Raw genomic sequence first — 22,029 nt, 5'->3', positions numbered from 1 at the left:
GTCAAAAACTTGGTCACTAGGTCAGATCATAGAAAGACCTAGTTAACATATTTTTTACCTGATCTTCATGAGAATTGAAACCTGCCCGCTTAGCACAGTAGGGAGAGCACAGATCTACGGATCGCGGGGTCGTGAGTTCGATCCACGGGCATGTCGTATGTTCTCCATGATGATTTGATAAAGACATTGTGTCTGCTATCAATCGTCCTCCATCTCTGATTCATGTGAGGAAGTTGGCAGTTACTTTCAGAGAACAGGTTTGTACTGGTGCAGAATCCAGGAACACTGGTTAGGTTAACTGCCTGCCGTTATATAACTTAAATACTGTTAAAAAACGGCGTTAAACCCAAAACAAACAAACAAAAATCATGAGACTTGGTCATAATGTTTGTCTGTTTAAACTGTAAGATATATTTGTAATTGGGTGAAAAAACTTGGTTATGAGGTAAAATAATAGAAAAACTCTTAACACTTAAGAGGCCACTCAGCCCACCCGCTTAGCTCAATAGGGAGCGTGCAGATCTACATATTGCGGGGTCGCGAGTTTGAGCCCTTGGCGAGGCGTATGTTCTCTTTGACGATTTGAAAAAAGATATTGTGTCTCAAATCATTCGTCCTCCACCGCTGATTCATGTGGAGAAGTTGGCAGTTACTTGCGGAGAACGGGTTTGTACTGGTACAGAATCCAGGAACACTGGTTAGATTAACTGCCCGCCGTTACATAACTGAAATACTGTTGAAAAACGATGTTAAACCCAAAACAAAAACAAACAAAAAATAAGAGGCCACCTCTTGAACTTGATTATTACAAATTTTTGTCAAAATGTTTGTCTGTATGAAATCTAGGCCAAGGTCCAAGGTTTTTCACTAGGTTATATCATTGTAAAGCTTGGTTAATGATCTACCTGATTTACATAAATCATGGTCAAATTTTTTGTCTGTATGAAATCTAGGCCAAATTAGATGCAAGATTACCTGGGGTAAGAACTAGGTCAGATGAGCAATACTAGGCCTTCAGGGCCCTCTTGTTTTGTTAAAATGATGCCCCATTTTTTAACATAGAATTTTTGTGAAAGGTTTGCATGTAAGCTTGTTTCTCAGAAACTACTTGGCCAATTTTTTTCAAATTCTCCATGCATCTTTGGCATCAAGAGGTCTCTGTTTTTAGCTCACCTGTCACAAAGTGACAAGGTGAGCTTTTGTGATCGCACGGTGTCCGTCGTCCGTCGTCCGTCCGTGCGTCCGTCCGTAAACTTTTGCTTGTGACCACTCTAGAGGTCACATTTTTCATGGGATCTTTATGAAAGTTGGTCAGAATGTTCATCTTGATGATATCTAGGTCAAGTTCGAAACTGGGTCACGTGCCATCAAAAACTAGGTCAGTAGGTCTAAAAATAGAAAAACCTTGTGACCTCTCTAGAGGCCATAATTTTCAATGGATCTTCATGAAAATTGGTCAGAATGTTCATCTTGATGATATCTAGGTCAAGTTCGAAACTGGGTCACGTGCGGTCAAAAACTAGGTCAGTAGGTCTAAAAATAGAAAAACCTTGTGACCTCTCTAGAGGCCATATATTTCACAGGATCTTCATGAAAGCTGGTCAGAACGTTCACCTTGATGATATCTAGGTCAAGTTCGAAACTGGGTCACGTGCCTTCAAAAACTAGGTCAGTAGGTCAAATAATAGAAAAACCTTGTGACCTCTTTAAAGGCCATATTTTTCATGGGATCTGTATGAAAGTTGGTCTGAATGTTCATCTTGATGATTTCTAGGTCAAGTTCAAAACTGGGTCACTTGCCATCAAAAACTAGGTCAGTAGGTCTAAAATTAGAAAATCCTTGTGACCTTTCTAGAGGCCATATATTTCACAAGATCTTCATGAAAATTTGTCAGAATGTTCACCTTGATGATATCTAGGTCAGGTTCGGAACTGGGTCACGTGCCATCAAAAACTAGGTCAGTAGGTCAAATAATAGAAAAACCTTGTGACCTCTCTAAAGGCCATATTTTTCATGGGATCTGTGTGAAAGTTGGTCTGAATGGTCATCTTGATGATATCTAGGTCAAGTTCGAAACTGGGTCACGTGCGGTTAAAAACTAGGTCAGTAGGTCTAAAAATAGAAAAACCTTGTGACCTCTCTAGAGGCCATATATTTCATGAAATCTTCATGAAAATTTGTCAGAATGTTCACCTTGATGATATCTAAGTCAAGTTCGAAAGTGGGTCACGTGCCATCAAAAACTAGGTCAGTAGGTCAAATAATAGAGAAACCTTGTGACCTAACTTGAGGCCATATTTTCCATGGGATCTGTATGAAAGTTGGTCTGAATGTTCATCTTGATGATATCTAGGTCAAATTTGAAAGTGGGTCACGTGCCGTCAAAACTAGGTCAGTAGGTCAAATAATAGAAAAACCTTGTGACCTTTCTAAAGGCCATATTTTTCAATGGATCTTCATGAAAGTTGGTCTGAATGTTCATCTTGATGATATCTAGGTCAAATTCGAAACAGGGTCATGTGCGGTCAAAAACTAGGTCAGTAGGTCTAAAAATAGAAAAACCTTATGACCTCTCTAGAGGCCATACTTGTGAATGGATATTCATAAAAATTGGTCAGAATGTTCACCTTGATGATATCTAAGTCAAGTTCGAAAGTGGGTCACGTGCCTTCAAAAAGTAGGTCAGTAGGTCAAATGTTGAAAAAACGTTGTGACCTCTCTAAAGGCCATATTTTTCATGGGATCTGTATGAAAGTTGGTCTGAATGTTTATCTTGATGATATCTAGGTCAAGTTTGAAACTGGGTCATCTGAGATCAAAAACTAGGTCAGTAGGTCTTGAAATAGAAAAACCTTGTGACCTCTCTAGAGGCCATACCCTTGAATGGATCTTCATGAAAATTGGTCAGAATGTTCACCTTGATGATATATAGGTCAAGTTTGAAACCGGGTCACGTGCCTTAAAAAACTAGGTCAATAGGTCAAATAATAGAAAAACCTTGTGACCTCTCTAGAGACCATATTTTTCTATGGATCTTCATGAAAATTGGTCAGAATTTTTATCTTTATAATATCTAGGTCAAGTTCAAAACTGGGTCACATGAGCTCAAAAACTAGGTCACTATGTCAAATAATAGAAAAAACGACGTCATACTCAAAACTGGATCATGTGGGAAGAGGTGAGCGATTCAGGACCATCATGGTCCTCTTGTTTTCTCTCCAAAATTATGCTTCTTTTTCATCATAGAAAATTTTGCTAAAGCTTTTACATGTAAGCTAGTATTAGGTAGAAGAGCTTAAAATAGTCAAGTGCTCTTGTGTATTCAAGATTATTTACAGGATTATTTATTTTTCAGCTGGAGCTATGCCTGGATGTCCAGAGGATATTTTGGGAACTCACAAGTTTACACCGAAAGGTTGGTCCACACCTGCAATATTCCATGTAACAAGGGGAGATTACTCTAAACTTATGGATCTTGTAGCAAAGAATCTGGAAAAAGCAAAGGTTTTCAAAATATACATCTTTCATTTTAACATGAGCCGAGTAAACTAACAATAAAGTAAGACTTTGTAAAAGAGAGCTTGAATTTTCCTTGATTGGACTGACATTTTTCAAGAAAAAAAAAGAATATTAGAAAGTTACGCTAGATAAAGAAATAAAGATTGTAGGTATTTAGAAGTGCTTTTAAGGAATGTTTTTTTCCACAGATATCCAGTAGTTCTGCAATTGTGTAATGATCATTTCAAATCATTCTTACTAATATTTAATGAAATGTCAATGTCCCAGTATAAAGCAGACTTTGGATACTAGTAAATCGTATCATGGAAAAAAAGCATAACAAATGCAAATAATCGTCAGAAGATAAAAGGGTCAGGCTTGCCAAAAATGACTCAAAAACATTTTAGAAAGTGCTGTATATTTATGTTAATTGGTTTCAAAACTTTCCTACAGGGTGCTGTAGCAAATGCAAATGAAGAAAAGATGTTAAGTGAATATATAATAAGTTTTACAACTGGATCATTACCTGCACACAAAGAAGGTTCAAGGTACTGGATCAAAAATAAAGGTCCGGTTGTAGAAACGTAAGTTCAAGTTCTTATGTTGAAATTCTCAGAACATAATGCCAAATGGCAGTATGATAAAGCAGTTTCTGTTTTAAGCTCAACTGAACTTTGTTCAGGGTAAGCTATTAATAAAGGCAGATTGTCTGGCATCCAGCATCAGTGTCGTCCATTGTCTATCATAGACATTTTAACTTCAGTCTTTCTGGTTAGAATTAAACCAAATTTAGTCAGTAACATCCTCGCTAAGTCCTGTCTCAAAGTTATTCGAACGGGGGCACTTGGCGCTAAAGTGAACAATAGAAAAATCTTTATATGATTTCTTCTAACGAACTACTTGAGAGATCTTCAACAGGCTCGGTCAGTGGCATCATTATAAGGTTCTATCCTAAATTTAATAGGTGCACTTGGCCCAGTTTAGGGGCTGCTAGAGATAAAATAGAAAAAAACTTTTAACATCAGACTGAACAGTGTAGACTCTTCACAGACTGATCTTAGTATTGTTGATGGATGTATTATCATGTGTCTGTTTTAAAGATGGATCATATTTATGACAACACTTTTAAGGGGCCTTCGTGGCCAAACAGTTATGGTCGCTGATTTTCAATCACTTTCCCTCGCCTACATACATTCAATCCCCCTCTTCTGTTGCCACTAGAGGAAGCTTACTCACTGAAGGTTGTTGACTCTACAGGTAGCTCTCCTGCCACTAGAGGAAGCTCACTCACTGAAGGTTGTTGGATCTACAGGTAGCCCTCCTGTCACTAGAGGAAGCTCACTCACTGAAGGTTGTTGGCTCTACAGGTAGCCCTCCTGCCACTAGAGGAAGCTCACTCACTGAAGGTTGTTAGATCTACAGGTAGCCCTCCTGCCACTAGAGGAAGCTCACTCACTGAAGGTTGTTAGATCTACAGGTAGCCCTCCTGCCACTAGAGGAAGCTCACTCACTGAAGGTTGTTGGATCTACAGGTAGCCCTCCTGCCACTAGAGGAAGCTCACTCACTGAAGGTTGTTAGATCTACAGGTAGCCCTCCTGCCACTAGAGGAAGCTCACTCACTGAAGGTTGTTGGATCTACAGGTAGCCCTCCTGCCACTAGAGGAAGCTCACTCACTGAAGGTTGTTGGATCTACAGGTAGCCCTCCTGCCACTAGAGGAAGCTCACTCACTGAAGGTTGTTGGATCTACAGGTAGCCCTCCTGCCACTAGAGGAAGCTCACTCACTGAAGGTTGTTGGCTCTACAGGTAGCCCTCCTGCCACTAGAGGAAGCTCACTCACTGAAGGTTGTTAGATCTACAGGTAGCCGTCCTGCCACTAGAGGAAGCTCACTCACTGAAGGTTGTTAGATCTACAGGTAGCCCTCCTGCCACTAGAGGAAGCTCATTCACTGAAGGTTGTTGGATCTACAGGTAGCCCTCCTGTCACTAGAGGAAGCTCACTCACTGAAGGTTGTTTGATCTACAGGTAGCCCTCCTGTCACTAGAGGAAGCTCACTCACTGAAGGTTGTTGGCTCTACAGGTAGCCCTCCTGTCACTAGAGGAAGCTCACTCACTGAAGGTTGTTGGCTCTACAGGTAGCCCTCCTGTCACTAGAGGAAGCTCACTCACTGAAGGTTGTTGGCTCTACAGGTAGCCCTCCTGTCACTAGAGGAAGCTCACTCACTGAAGGTTGTTGGCTCTACAGGTAGCCCTCCTGCCACTAGAGGAAGCTCACTCACTGAAGGTTGTTGGCTCTACAGGTAGCCCACCTGCCACTAGAGGAAGCTCACTCACTGAAGGTTGTTGACTCTACAGGTAGCCCTCCTGTCACTAGAGGAAGCTCACTCACTGAAGGTTGTTGGATCTACAGGTAGCCCTCCTGTCACTAGAGGAAGCTCACTCACTGAAGGTTGTTGGATCTACAGGTAGCTCTCCTGTCACTAGAGGAAGCTCACTAGAGGAAGCTCACTCACTGAAGGTTGTTGGATCTACAGGTAGCCCCCCTGCCACTAGAGGAAGCTCACTCACTGAAGGTTGTTGGATCTACAGGTAGCCCCCCTGCCACTAGAGGAAGCTCACTCACTGAAGGTTGTTGGATCTACAGGTAGCCCCCCTGCCACTAGAGGAAGCTCACTCACTGAAGGTTGTTGGATCTACAGGTAGCCCCCTGCCACTAGAGGAAGCTCACTCACTGAAGGTTGTTGGATCTACAGGTAGCCCCCCTGCCACTAGAGGAAGCTCACTCACTGAAGGTTGTTGGATCTACAGGTAGCCCCCCTGCCACTAGAGGAAGCTCACTCACTGAAGGTTGTTGGATCTACAGGTAGCCCCCCTGCCACTAGAGGAAGCTCACTCACTGAAGGTTGTTGGATCTACAGGTAGCCCCCCTGCCACTAGAGGAAGCTCACTCACTGAAGGTTGTTGGATCTACAGGTAGCCCCCCTGCCACTAGAGGAAGCTCACTCACTGAAGGTTGTTGGATCTACAGGTAGCCCCCCTGCCACTAGAGGAAGCTCACTCACTGAAGGTTGTTGGATCTACAGGTAGCCCCCCTGCCACTAGAGGAAGCTCACTCACTGAAGGTTGTTGGATCTACAGGTAGCCCTCCTGTCACTAGAGGAAGCTCACTCACTGAAGGTTGTTGGATCTACAGGTAGCCCCCCTGCCACTAGAGGAAGCTCACTCACTGAAGGTTGTTGGATCTACAGGTAGCCCCCCTGCCACTAGAGGAAGCTCACTCACTGAAGGTTGTTAGATCTACAGGTAGCCCCCCTGTCACTAGAGGAAGCTCACTCACTGAAGGTTGTTAGATCTACAGGTAGCCCTCCTGCCACTAGAGGAAGCTCACTCACTGAAGGTTGTTAGATCTACAGGTAGCCCCCCTGCCACTAGAGGAAGCTCACTCACTGAAGGTTGTTAGATCTACAGGTAGCCCTCCTGCCAGTAGAGGAAGCTCACTCACTGAAGGTTGTTAGATCTACAGGTAGCCCTCCTGCCACTAGAGGAAGCTCACTCACTGAAGGTTGTTAGATCTACAGGTAGCCCTCCTGCCACTAGAGGAAGCTCACTCACTGAAGGTTGTTAGATCTACAGGTAGCCCTCCTGTCACTAGAGGAAGCTCACTCACTGAAGGTTGTTAGATCTACAGGTAGCCCTCCTGTCACTAGAGGAAGCTCACTCACTGAAGGTTGTTAGATCTACAGGTAGCCCTCCTGTGCCTTAATTAATGCCCATAAGGACACCTGGAATCTTTCTCCACATTAAAAGCTAAATTATGTCACTGTGACTTAATACATACATAAACAAACAAAGTTTATCATGATTTTTCTGTTTTCAGATACATTGGTTTCATAGAATCATACAGAGATCCATTTGGTGTGAGAGGAGAGTTTGAGGGTAAGGCTGTTGTTAACATGCGGTGTCTGTCTAAATATTACAGTAACTGTAAGATGAATGCTGTTTATCTTTGGTTTAGATTTTCATTTTTAGAAATTCTACATGATAAAAATTTGACTGAAGGTACTTCAAAAACCAATGACAGCTTTTAAGTTTACAGTAAAACTTTATCAAAACACACTGTCATAATAGGACTTGTCAAATATGTTCTTAACCCTTACCATGCTAAATTTCTATAATGAACTTGCCCATCTTCCAGTTTGGACAGTACCATTAACTGTTGAAAGGGGTGCTTGCCAAAAAGATACTGGTTATATAGCAAACAGTGCAGATCATGATCAGACTGCACAGATGTGCAGGCTGATCATGATCTGCACTGGTCGCAAAGGCAAAACCAATTGTGTCCAGCATGGTAATGGTTCAGGGATGTTTCTTGTGTCATAAAAAAAAACAAAGAAGAGCTAAGATTAAGATTAATTGTTTGTTATATACATTTAGTTGGAAATTCCTTACACTCATTATATCATAAATAAACTTTCATGCATAAAACATTATACAGTACAACCTCAGTGAAGCAACACTGCTTGGAGGACCGATATATGTTTTTTGTTTGGAGGTTATTGTTCTAGAGAGGTTGAGTTACAAAGAAGGTATCAACATGTCCTTAAAAGAAGCTGAATTGAACAACAGTTATACTGCACTGCACATCTAATATCATTTCACCATACTGTAATAGACTTTGTTACTGGTTAACAAAGACTTGAAAGTTTGGATATCTTGTAGAAAATGCCCAGCATCTTCTTGCCTTGTTACCATACCCTGCATCTTACCAGAAAGACAAGTTTTGATACCAGAGTTTACATTACATTGTACTTTATGATTTCTGTAGGGTTTGTTGCTGTGGTGAACAAAGAAATGAGTGCTAAGTTTGGACAGCTGGTAGAGAAAGCAGAGCAACTTCTTGGCTTGCTACCATGGACAGCAGCCTATGAGAAAGACAAGTTTCTGAGACCAGATTTTACATCACTTGATGTGCTTACATTTGGGGGATCAGGAATTCCAGCTGGCATCAATATACCAAATTGTAAGTTAATACAAAGAACTGCAATATTTATAAAAAATATTTGCCATTCCCAAATAATTCAAAGAAGGTATTCGAAGGAGAAAATGTAAATTGTTTCGCTCATATCGGTGAAGCACTTGCTGATTTTGATATTTGGGATTTTTTTAATGCATTGGTTCTTGTTTTGATTATTGTGTTATACATGTATATCAGAAATTTTACATGTTGTTAATGTGCTCATGTTTTTCTCTTGCCTAATTTTCTTAAATGTGTCGAGTGTTTGGAGGTTTGGCTTACCATATTTAAGTACTAAAACATATTAAGATGTCGCTCTTTCCAATGTATAACATCTGAGTTATTTTGCCAAAAGTCAAAATAAGGTAAAAGATAGATGTACCACCTTAGCTATCAAATGACTATAGTTTTTGAAGCATTAAAGGGAAAGGCAATGTTTCTCTTACGTTAATTCTGTCTGATAGGATTTCTTATTTCATTTAAAGGAGTGAAAGAATTTTCAAAATTGGCTTAAAAATGAGGAAGTTATCAGCATTTAAATATTTGATCAAAATGGTGGCCATTTTGTTTCCATGGCAGCAAAAAACAAAATGGCAGATTTCTTAAATTTCTAGATACATATTTGAACTGTATTTACTTATTTCTATGAAATAATTTCTCCACTTTTTCAAGCTATAATGAAAGGTATTACCATGTTTAACACTCTTACACTCAAGAATGTATAAAATTTGTTTATTTTAAAGGTTATTTGCTAAATAAAGAATTCAGCAATGTGTAAATGACATCATAAACACTAAAATGGCTGCCTCCATGATCAGCCATTTTCTTAAATTTCAAACTGCCATATCTTTTTCAATAGTGATCCGATTTTAAAAATTCTTTCAGTGTCATGAAAGGCTTGAGGATGGCTTTCATGTACAAGTAACTTATTTTTAGGCTTTCCTTGCCTTTAACGCAGGATTCTCACAATTATCGAAGAAACCTGATCAATAATTTTTACTTTCTTAAAAATGATGTTTTGCAGCTGATATCTCCTTATATATATTGATATCACTTTTATGATATGACAAGCATGAAGATTTTGTTAATTTCAGATAATGAGATCAGACAAGATGAGGGATTTAAAAATGTGTCGTTAGGCAATGTTCTTACGTCTGGTTACAAGGATACAAAAGTTACATTCCTGTCTGACAAAGACAAGGTATGACATGTTGTGTGTGTGTGTGTGTTATGTTGATGTTGTGGAAGTTTCCTATAAGTTGGGATTGTTATATCATTCCCAGAACTCTACACTTACCTTTGGAGAGATACTGAGTGCAAACAAAATTGTAATATATTTAATTATTGATATTATTTATTGCAATTTAGTTTCATCAAAAACTTGATTTTAGCCAGCTTTGTAACCAAGTAAGTTGAAATCCTGTAATTTCTTTATTTATTGTTCTGTTTAATTTGGAGATCTAGTTGGTTACTCCACTGAGACTCCAGCCTTAGCTTCACCAAAATAAATGAATGACAAGTTATCCACTTTACAGCTATGGAAGTGTGAATAGCTTTGATATGATAATGTTAGATTTTCTATTTGATACTTGAAAACAGTAGATTATATTAAGGGCAGCATATATGGTTTGTTTTTTGTTGTTTCAGGAGTTGTATACAAAGTTGAAGATACCGTCTTTCGAAGTTCAAGTCGGACTGCATGAGTTACTGGGACATGGGAGTGGAAAGTTGTTTAATGAGGTATATATATTATTCCTGTAACTGATGGTTTCTATAACTAAGTTCAAAGACCATGTCTCAGAATGCAGCCTTGTCATTGGTCAGTTTCAGTTTTGTGCTGAAATCAGCCAATCAGATGCTTGAGTTTTTAGCCTGGTTCTTGCTCAGCTCAGTACTGAGAGCATAATACTACCAGCTTAGAGATGACAAGTTCAGTCCTTGGTTATAGTGAATATATGGGCAGTGGTTACCGCGAAAATTAGTAAACATATAATCCATCCATTAAGAAGTCAGTCAGTGCAGAGCATTTCAGTGCCTTCAGTGTAGTCTAAAACTACATCCTGTCTAATAAAGTTGCATTCAACAGATTGTATTTTGAAACCATTTAGTACAAAACTTCATGCCACCCATTGAAACATGAAATGATGCATTTAAAAGCTTATTGCGATGCATCGAAATATGAAATCATCCAACAAACCATTATACCATACAGCTTAATGTGAAGCTGTTTATTATATGCCAACATGAGAACGTGTAGTGTTAAATGAAATGATTTACTGCAACTTGACACTGTCTAATGCATATGGAAACCGCTTTGTGTAATTCAGAGCGGCGTATAAAATCTTGATGCCATGCAGTCTTATGTGAAAATGTTTAATGCAACATGAGATCGTGCAGTGTAAAATGGAACAATCCATTAAAACTTTGTGCCCTCTAATGCATATTCTAATATGCTTGTCTCTGTTAAAACACTCTTACTCTAGAATGGCGTCACGTTAACGTGCGGTGACGTCAAAGTTTTTGTTGCGACCAAGAAAGAGCGCTTCTATATTTTACTTTATATTTTATTCATCGTGTATAAATAGTGTTAAAGCACTCTTTTGCTATAAATTATTTCTTAATTGAAACCGTTTTGTGTACCTTGGAGCCGCATATAAAAATTTGATGCCATGCAGCCCAATGTGAAGCCATTTAATGAAACAGGAGTACGTGCATTGTAAAATGAAACGATTCGATAGAACTTGATGCCGTCCAATGCATCTTGAAACCGTTTTGTGTAATTCAGAGTGACATATAAAAACTTCAGCCCATGAAACCGTTTGACACACCGTAACTTAGTACATGCAAGTCAGCAAAAGGCTGAAAATATGAACCTAAGCTTTTCTTATTCGACAAAATATTAAAATATTTGGTCTTTTCTATTGTAAATATAGTTGAACAGGTTAGGCATATCTTCCTATCAGGGTATATTACCTTGATCGAGGGTGTGTTACGTGGATGTCTTACCCCAATTGGGGTAATACAAGAACAACAGAAAAAAATATACCAGCTTGCATACAAAAACTGCCAAGACAAAAAGGGGCATAATTTTGTAACAGAAAAAGCAAAATAGAGTTAAGAACCTGTGCAGTGTAAGTCAGTTTATCACAGTGAATAAGTGTGTGAAGTTTCAATCTATTCCTGCAAGTGGTTACTGAGATACCAGCTTACATACAAAAAACTAAACCAAAACGGGATGCCTACACCAATGCCGACACACAGGTGAGTCCAGTAGCTGTACCTATTCTAAGAACAGTTGAGCTAAAAAAAGTTCTTCCTCTTATTGACAATAGCATGACATCTTATCCTTTTTTAGCTCATCTATTCGAAGACTAGGGGAGCTATCCTACTCGCCCCGGCGTCGGCGTTAGCGTTAGCGTGAGCATCACACAAATGTTAAAGTTTGCGTTCCACCCCAGATATTTTCAAAGTCCATTGAGAAATTGCTTTCATATTTTGCATTCTTGTTATTTCTAAGAAAATTCAGTTTTGGGTCAAAAGTTGGAAGGGGGCGGCCCAGACCATATGCAGGCCCCCGCTCTCAAAGTTGGCGCAGGGGGGCTGTCCCCCTGCCCTCCAGCTCCTATGCCTATGAACATGCCCAAACTTGTGTCATGTAGGTAACGGAATTCATTTTACTGTTATTATTTTATGACTACCGAAGTAACAACAACGGATTTCATGATACACATTTAATAAACCATTTAAAAACATGTTGTTCCAATTACACAATTTAATGTCAATAAAACGAACGGTATTAAAAGTACACATTGATCTAAGACCTAAACGCTTGATTAGTAGATAGGAGTTGTGTGGCAGAAATGGCCGCGAGAAAAGGTACTCAAGGAGTCACCACTGTCGTACCAAGAAAACCTGCTGCGGGACGAGCGAGCAAGCGCACGCGTAAACAAATAATTTCAAATTTAATGTTAAACAAACACATTGCCTAGTACACACGCACGAGAAACTAGGAATTACCGAACACTGTCATGGGCAAAACCCTGTTCACGTACTTAAACCAACCAGCAAAACACATGGGTTTACAGGACTTTACACCGTAACCCTACACACGGGTTTTCAAACTATACACACTGTAAACCTACACACTGGTTTACATACTTAATGCTGTAACCCTATACACGGGTTTACATACTTTTACACCGTAAACGTTTACATTATACAGACACGTACAGGCAGCATTACTAACACGGACCAACCGACATATGTATACGATATTACATGATATCACGGACTTCTAGCATTTGTATACATTATTACCTGAATCATACAGACTAGCGGGCGTGGACGCTATGCGGACATAATGGCATTTGCATACTTAAACGGACAAACTTGAAGGTGTACATTACTACTTACAGGGACAAACTGGCGGTTGTGTACATACACGATAATCGACTCCGTGATTTATGTGAGGCAATGAGTATTACTGAGATTGTAACGATTTGAGAAGATTTGATGTAAATAACCGCTACCAACTACCAATGGAGAAACCAAAGTATAATAGACAGCCGCAATTTACATAACGAAAATAACGATATAAAATTATGGAAAATGATTCCAAATGATAGAAAAAATGACTGATGAAGATTTGATGTAAACGACTGCTACCGACGACCCATGGAGAGCCAAATGTCACCGGCAGCCGCAATTTACACGTTGAATGTACAGATTTTCAAAACCTTGAAATTACGAAATATAAAACACGCTTGTCCAATAGTCCCACAGCTAAGCTTAAATTCTCGCGACAGTATGCTTTGTTGGTTATTTTTTCCAATTAATCAATTTACTGATGTAAAACGATTTACCTTAAAGAGATGTATATATATATATACACACACATATACATAATGGGGTCAAAAACACAAATTAAGATACCGGGCATAAGATTACGAAATCTACCTGCAACCCTACGTAACAATAAGCAGGAATGCAAAGCAATCCGCTAAAAATTCAAACATATTCATACAACAAACATTTTAAACAGATGTCTGAGAAAAATGCACACATTATATCCAAAAGGCCTAATAGTCATAAAAGTTACTTTTGTACATACTAAATTATAACCACCCAGTGTTTACAAATACATGACAAAAATGAGAAATTCACTATTCGTTAAACATAGCCTTATCGTAATCACATGCATTGCACCAAAACAAAACTTCCATGTCTATTAGTCACTTTTTCAAAATAAACCCTTGCACATGAAGAGAGTTCCTTTCCTAGCACACCACATGCAATACGAGTACATTGCACCAGCACCTTCGTGTTAAAAAGTTCAATTGTCGCATACGTTACATGTTACTCCAACAAACCTCAATATCGCCAAGAGTAAATTGCAGCACTGATTAGAGCAAACTCAGTCACATAATGTTTCAGCAATTCCAATATTGACAATTTATGACATCACATATTGCAGTTGATTAACCGTCAAAGTAATGTACCTCAATGATAAAATGCAGACACTTCATAGACAATTTATAGTGTAGTTCAATGATTGAGTATTCTTCTAACATCACTTCCTACAAGTTGTTAAGTGCCAAGTAACTGAACATCGGGATTAAAAACGGCAGGAATATTCTCCACGACATCTAACGCAATTCTAAAGTAACGGTTTGTGATAATACTATTATCGGCTGTTGTAGATAGATAAGTATCCTGTATTGTATATGGGAGTTTAAAACGCAGTTAATTGTCTAAAGTAGTTCCAATGTTGAAGATTTTCTGACAATACTTCTTGTAGCTAGCAAAGCGTCAAGATATTGTACGTTCAGTATCTTCCGACTGTCACTGTTACATGGAAGTGCCGTTTGTCTTATCTCCCAGTGCTGGCTATTTGGTATCTCCAAGTGCTGGCTATTTGGTGCTTATGACTTATTCCAATCAATTTCAAACTGAAAGCATACAAAACTCGGCAGCAGAAAAAGTGTAAAACCAAACATCTGACAAGAAACAAACATTTTCTTAGCTTCCTAATATATAAAGCAATCATGATGTGATTGTTAATTAACTATTCATTAAGATACAAACTTAGGGTGTGGTGGGTGGGAACTTTGAAAAGCGATGTTGTCCGTTGGATAGCACGAGATTGAAAGAAATCGGAAACGGAAGTTTGCACTATCAATATACGAATACATCCGAATGAATTACACCACCAGTAACCATGAGTACGCACGACGCTTCGTGCGCAAAAAAAAAAAACCATTATTTGCTAATCAGAAATAATGGGTCTTATTTTATGACTACCGAAGTAACAACAACGGATTTCCATGATACACCATTTAATAAACCATTTAAAAACATGTTGTTCCAATTACACAATTTAATGTCAATAAAACGAACGGTATTAAAAGTACACATTGATCTAAGACCTAAACGCTTGATTAGTAGATAGGAGTTGTGTGGCAGAAATGGCCGCGAGAAAAGGTACTCAAGGAGTCACCACTGTCGTACCAAGAAAAACCTGCTGCGGGACGAGCGAGCAAGCGCCACGCGTAAACAAATAATTTCAAATTTAATGTTAAACAAACACATTGCCTAGTACACACGCACGAGAAACTAGGAATTACCGAACACTGTCATGGCAAAACCCTGTTCACGTACTTAACCAACCAGCAAAACACATGGGTTTACAGGACTTTACACCGTAACCCTACACACGGGTTTTCAAACTATACACACTGTAAACCTACACACTGGTTTACATAACTTAATGCTGTAACCCTATACACGGGTTTACATACTTTTACACCGTAAACGTTTACATTATACAGACACGTACAGGCAGCATTACTAACACGGACCAACGACCATATGTATACGATATTACATGATATCACGGACTTTCTAGCATTTGTATACATTATTACCTGAATCATACAGACTAGCGGGCGTGGACGCTATGCGGACATAATGGCATTTGCATACTTAAACGGACAAACTTGAGGTGTACATTACTACTTACAGGGACAAACTGGCGGTTGTGTACATACACGATAATCGACTCCGGTGATTTATGTGAGGCAATGAGTTTACTGAGATTGTAACGATTTGAGAAGATTTGATGTAAATAACCGCTACCAACTACAATGGAGAAACCAAGTATAATAGACAGCCGCAATTTACATAACGAAATAACGTATAAAATTATGGAAAATGATTCCAACGTGCGCTCGCCCGCACGCCCCGCACAACCAATTGAATTTTTGCCGCCACGATAAATTTGTAAAATTTATTCCCAAAAATTCTAATTCAATTAACTAACGAATATGAAATCAATTATGACATTTTATTGATTATGACTTACACGGACCAAAGTATTTATAGGTTCTTATAATGGCATCATTAAACAGCATCCAAGTAAAAGGCGAGTCCTACGTCTGACAAATGAACCCCATCGTCTCTGAAGAAGCCTGGTGTTTTATAGTCAATATCAATGGACACAATGTCATGCTGCGGATGAAGACTGACCTGCTGCCTACCCCAGCGATTAATTCGCTTTCTGATTGACTCAATTTCCTGAATTCCGTATTGTCGGTTCCCATGACAGGCGTTGTAAAATATTTACCCAAAATTAGTTTGGAATCAGGCATAGCCCTCCTTAGATATGTGACCTCACATTGAATTATCCCTCTTAATTCTGATACAGGCATTTGGTTATGTCATTACCACCTAAATGTATAAGAATCATTTTAGGAGGTTTACCTAGCAAGACATTTACTTCTATCGAATGGCGAAAGTCTTCCCAGGACATCCCCCGTATGCCCCACCAGCCAATCCTGATACCCGCAGGTGCCTTCAGGTCTGGGGTACTTAATGCTGGGCTCTCACGCCAGCCCAATAAGGCAGCGAGTCACCAATAATCCAGATATCTATAGAGCAGAAATAAATTCACATAATTAGTATGATAATTGGCAGGATAGAAAAATAATTTGTATTTATTTACGAATATATGACTTATAAGCGTCAGACGACCAGCGACCCATTTTTTGAATAGCCGACACTGGCATACCCAAAATTGCCAAATCTGTTGCCCTGCCTATACGAAAGCTATGTGATGTAAATTGCCCACTGTTATAGCCTGCACTGAGAATACACTTTTGTAAAACTGAAGAAAATTGATGTCTTGTTACTACCTTCCGTCAGAATGACAGAATAAAGAACCACCCATCTTAGGACGTATTAATAGGAAACTTGTCAGTGCTTGAACTGGACAAAATTTCGGATCTGACTCCGCTGTAATCTTTAATATAGTTGGCTGGCTGTACTGATTTGTCTTAAATTTGCCCAAAGTTAGGGCAGCAAAATGTTTGTCATGTGAAATTTCTACATCTTCGAGTTTTATACAATAACTTGATCCTACGGCGTGGCATGCTACTAACTCACTTATCCGAAACAAACCGAAATAAGCCAACAGCCACATTGAAGTGAACAATTTTATTTCGTAAACGTTATAACAAATTTTTGGTAATTCTGTCAAAATACTAGACAAAATTTGCCTTGTGATGGGTGCTCTTATATCTTTTGTTTGCCGTAAACGAAAACAGCCTTCCAATAATTTCGATATCAAAAATGATCCGTTACAGGAGGCCATGAATGAATTCTATGAAAATAATCTATACCTGCAATGTAAGTTCTTACAGATTTTGGGGACAACCCTTTATGAAACGAGTACGCAATGAAGAAAATGATTTGTTGTGAGGTTGCAGGCCATTGTTCACCAAAGTTATAAGAATTTCTGAACTTAGAAAATACATTAAGTGCTGTATTGTAAGTTTGAAAAGTATTTGCTGCTAGACTATTCTGCATAATAACTACTGCTGTACGCTGAAGATGTTCCAGAGATACTGCGGGACTGGTGCCGGGTACGAATCTGCTTCGGGGGCTAGTTCTCTGAACCTTGTTTCCTGAAATCGAGATAGAGCATCACAAATATTATTCCGACTTCCCGGAATGTGCTTTGCTCTGAACATGATATTCAGCTCTAAACATTTCAGTGTGAGAGCTCTAACTAAGCACATAACCAGGTCTGATTTTGACGTTAATGTATTAAGAATATACACCACCGCCTCGTTGTCACAATTGAATCTTATCTTTTTATTCCTTAAATCTTGTCCCCAAATACTTATCGCAGCTAAAACTGGGAAAAGCTCCAAAGCCGTTATATTATCAGTAATTTTTTCAGCATGCCACGACTTGGCCATTTTGCGTTACACCAATGATTTTGAAAAAAGATGCAAAACCAAGCCCATTTCCTCCTGCGCTATCAGTGAATAATTGTACATCCGAGTTCGATAACCAATATCTGTCATGGAAAACGGAGATGCCGTTATGGTTTTCAAAAAATGACAGCCACATTTGCAAATCCAGCTTTATGCCTGTATTGATTCTGATGTGATAAAATGGCTTTAGATAGGCCACAAGTTGCATTGATTAAACGCCGGCAAAACGGTCTACCGGCAACAATTGCCCGGCAGCAGAAGTTAAGCGAACCATGAGGGATTGCATTTCGCGTAAAGTCACTTTGTTTTTGCCTAAAATGATTTAATTTTACCGACTACCTCCTCGATTTTTTCTATGGGGATACGCACCTGCATTTTACTGAATCAAGAGTTAATCCTAAAAATACAATAATTTCAGACGGACCCTCGGTTTTCTCGTCTGCTAACGGTACGTTTAAATCCTTCATGCAATTTGTAAATGTATCCATGACATATTTACATAAAGGCATTGTTCTGTCGCCACCAAGAAGTCATCAAGATAATGAATCAGCTGCCCTGACGTCAGCTTGTTTTTAACGACAAATTCCAAGAAGGTTGAAAACTGTTCGAATGTTTTGCAGCTTACAGATGCGCCAAAAGGGAGGGCTTTATCTACATAATAAAAGTTATTGAATTTTATACCAAGTAATTTAAAATCTTGCACTCTTATTGGTAACAAGCGAATGCATTTTTGAGGTCCATTTGAAAAGTTTACAGTGTCTGCCAAATTCCTGAATCATAGTCACTGCTGCGTCAAAATTAGTGTACGTCACGGAACAAAATTTTGTATCAATATAGTCATTAACTGATTCTCCCTCTGGAAATGAAAGATGGTGGAATAAGTCTGAATTCCCCATGAGTTTTCTTAGGTACCAGGCCCACAGGCGAAACTATGAGATTTGAAAGAGGTTTTTCTAAATACGGGCCGGCCATTCTTCCAGCGTTTATTTCTTTATCTAATTTTTGCTGAACGATATCAGGATTCGATAAAGCAGATCGTAAGTTTTTGCTTTCCCTGGACACTACCGGACCCTCGTAATGCATAATTAAAACCATTAAGAAAACCGCTCAACAAAACTTCAGAATCTTTATGTTTGTACTCTGATAAATAACGACGCAATGCGGACAAATTTATTGGCGTATAAGCTAAGTTAATCAAATCTAAATTTTGAGCCAACCTCGCCGATTTATTTTTTAATGGGCGCTCTGAACTGACCCCTGAACTGACCTCTGAATGCGCCACGTCCCTGGGATTGGAAAAACGAAAATTTCGGTCCGAGAGTTTTGAGGGTAATTGTTGAATTGTGATGTATTATTTATTCTGTTTCTGGGCAGTGTATAGCTGCGTGTAACGCACCGCACTTGGAACATTACATGTGGAAATCTACACATTGGCCAGGTACACCTGCCCTCGTTGAAAGGATTACATGAAAGATGATTACGCGGTGTGCCGGCCTTTCAGATGGCAAGTACTGCGGCCTAGTTTGTACGCATCTCCACCAGAGGTCATTATTAATTGATGCCCAAGATGTGGGTCTGATAGCCTGTCTTAGCCTAAACTGTTCGTCATAATCTCTCCATGACAAACCGCCTTGCCTAGCTGCGCACTCCCTAATCAACCACATATAATGCAAAATCTCATATGTTTTTTCTACGTGCGATGACAGATAAATGGATGCGTAAATCAAAAAGCGTCGGTCCATTTTTCAATGCTATTTATTTTGTCTTTGCACTGTTTCGCTTGAGTTTCGATTTTACCATCCGATCCTATGCGCAAAATGCTACCCTGCTATAAAAGTCGGCTAGCTCAATAGCACCTTTCAACAACAAGGCTAAATTTATATACTCGCCCCTTGCGATCAGCTGTTTTAATGATGATGGCACGTGCGCCGCGATATCGTCATTTGCTAAGGGAACTAATTCAGGCGTGACGTTTGACAATTGAACGCTCTGTTGCGCTCCTAGTAAAGGATAACCAGACGAATTAAATTCATGCATATGTGTAGGACTCTCAAGAATTTCTGCATTATTTGTTTCGGGCAAGATTTGACCTGACCTAAATTGGTCGCTACCACCACACCCGTCATTTTGATTACTTCCATCCGAAATGTTATTTTCAAACAAATTGTTTTGTTCAGTATTTGCATCTGTATTAGGAACGGGTAAAATACCCGAAACTCTCATAATTTCCTCAAAATCAATGACATTAGAACTTGAATTAGAGTTACCTGGATCTGGCTGTAGCAATCTAGAATTTTCAGAATCTGCTGCTCGTGTTTTCCTCTTCACGCCTTTGCCTCTGCCCGGCATGATTCTATATCAAGAAGGGTGGTATATAACGTAGATTTACTTAGATATTTTTATAACTTTGAAAAGCGATGTTGTCCGTTGGATAGCACGAGATTGAAAGAAATCGGAAACGGAAGTTTGCACTATCAATATACGAATACATCCGAATGAATTACACCACCAGTAACCATGAGTACGCACGACGCTTCGTGCGCAAAAATAAAAACCATTATTTGCTAATCAGAAATAATGGGTCTTATGTCACAGGCATCTGAAGTGTGAAAGTACAAGTAAAGTATTGTGCAAACTCAACTCATTCCTCTCAAATGCTTTAAATAATTGAACAAAAATATCAAACATGATAATTATATTGCATGACAAAAGCTTGTTATAACACTGGGAACATTTTTCTTTTCAAATAAGAAATGTTCAAGTTCAGATGGGACTATTAGGAATCATTAAACTCAATTTTCTCTCTTCTGTTGTAATTAGTAAATATACAATTACTTAATATATAAGTTTATAAATATACCTTTGTGTAAAATATATATTTAATATGGAAACTCACGTAAATATAATTACCTGTATGACAGTTAAATCTATATGTGACTAGAACATTTGTACACATAATTACTTATATCAGACAAGCCATTCATTCTCCATCAGCAATTCACATTGGGTAATTATCAATTCTCTGGAAAGATCAAGGTTTACTTGTACATAACATTGGAACATTAATGCTGTTACCTAACACAAATGCTGTTGATAAATGGCTTTTAACCCATTTTCAAATAAATATATATTTTATTGAACCATACAGTATCGATGTGACTATCACTTAATTTGGATCAGATTCTTCTTGTTAAGATCAGAAACAGATTGTCTTCCATGCATGGAGTTCACATGATTCCAGATTTTTGGTCTTGCATTCTTTTTGCTCCAAATTCTTTGGTTTGGCAAATCAAATTATGAAAAATAGTTTAGACAAAGTAGTAATCATGAATACTGAAAACATTTGGAATACAAGGTATGAAATTAGTCACTGGCTAAGTGTGTGACCCCAAGCAGTTACTATAAGAAGTACTATAAAATGTAGATATATTGTCAGTACAACAGATAAACTTGGTGTGAGCTGATATTTGTATGATATATCTGTGATGTTTTGTACTTTATTGTAGGATGAGAATGGAAAACTTAATTTTGATATCGAGTCGGTCAAACACACAGAGACTGGAGAAAAGGTTTGTTAAATGTGTGCATGTGGAAATGCTTAGAGAGAACAGTCTTCAGAATTAATAGAATTGCTCAGTATTTATCCTTCTTCCATTATAATCTGAGGAATCTTTAAATCAAACTTGTTTTCATGCAGCAAAAACAGCAGCTATCCAATGAAAAATTGAGTAACTAGTGCTTTCTTATCTCTTTAGTATACATTGAAATAACTAAGAGATAGATATGGCAGCTTGTAGAAACTCCGTGTATCTTGTAATAGTTATAAGAACTACCCGGTAGTTTTACTTATAAAATCTGAATGTGTACTACCTTTTACAACCTCAAAATTTACATATATTGTAATTCACCTTTAAAGTCACTAGGGATGAACAAAATGTTCGAGTTCTAGCGTAGAAAATGTAAAAAAAATGTACATGCACCACATGAATTGTTTGATTCAGCCTTCTTAGCTGGTGGCTGGAGCGAGTGAAGTTTTACTGTACTCTAAGTTACTGTACTCTTATGCAAATTTATGTTGGTACAAAGATCAGTAAAAATAAAACAGATCTGAACACTAAATTCTGTGTGAAGCAAATGAGATGTGACCTTTTCTTTTGCCTTAACTTGATAAGCATCTAGGCATTTGATAAGCTGATAGGGTTGTACATAATTTCATGAGAAAACAGCCAATCACAATTC

General features: G+C 38.6%; 1 protein-coding gene across 2 annotated transcripts in view; it reads left to right on the top strand.

The window, feature by feature from the left end:
• Positions 1–22,029, top strand: part of LOC123566345 (dipeptidyl peptidase 3-like) — a 51,588-nt gene that overhangs the window by 12,268 nt on the left and 17,291 nt on the right. For both annotated transcript variants that reach the window (XM_053548742.1, XM_053548739.1), the window contains exons 7-13: positions 3,357–3,505; positions 3,953–4,083; positions 7,379–7,437; positions 8,327–8,521; positions 9,610–9,716; positions 10,163–10,255; positions 21,297–21,359. In XM_053548742.1, coding sequence (XP_053404717.1) covers positions 3,357–3,505; positions 3,953–4,083; positions 7,379–7,437; positions 8,327–8,521; positions 9,610–9,716; positions 10,163–10,255; positions 21,297–21,359 — 797 coding nt within the window. The remainder of the gene's footprint in view (positions 1–3,356; positions 3,506–3,952; positions 4,084–7,378; positions 7,438–8,326; positions 8,522–9,609; positions 9,717–10,162; positions 10,256–21,296; positions 21,360–22,029) is intronic.

Source organism: Mercenaria mercenaria, chromosome 1, assembly GCF_021730395.1.
Source record: "Mercenaria mercenaria strain notata chromosome 1, MADL_Memer_1, whole genome shotgun sequence".
NCBI lineage: Eukaryota > Metazoa > Mollusca > Bivalvia > Venerida > Veneridae > Mercenaria > Mercenaria mercenaria.
The sequence above is the reverse complement of the archived record's forward strand: the minus strand, read 5'-3'. Positions and strand labels throughout refer to the sequence as shown.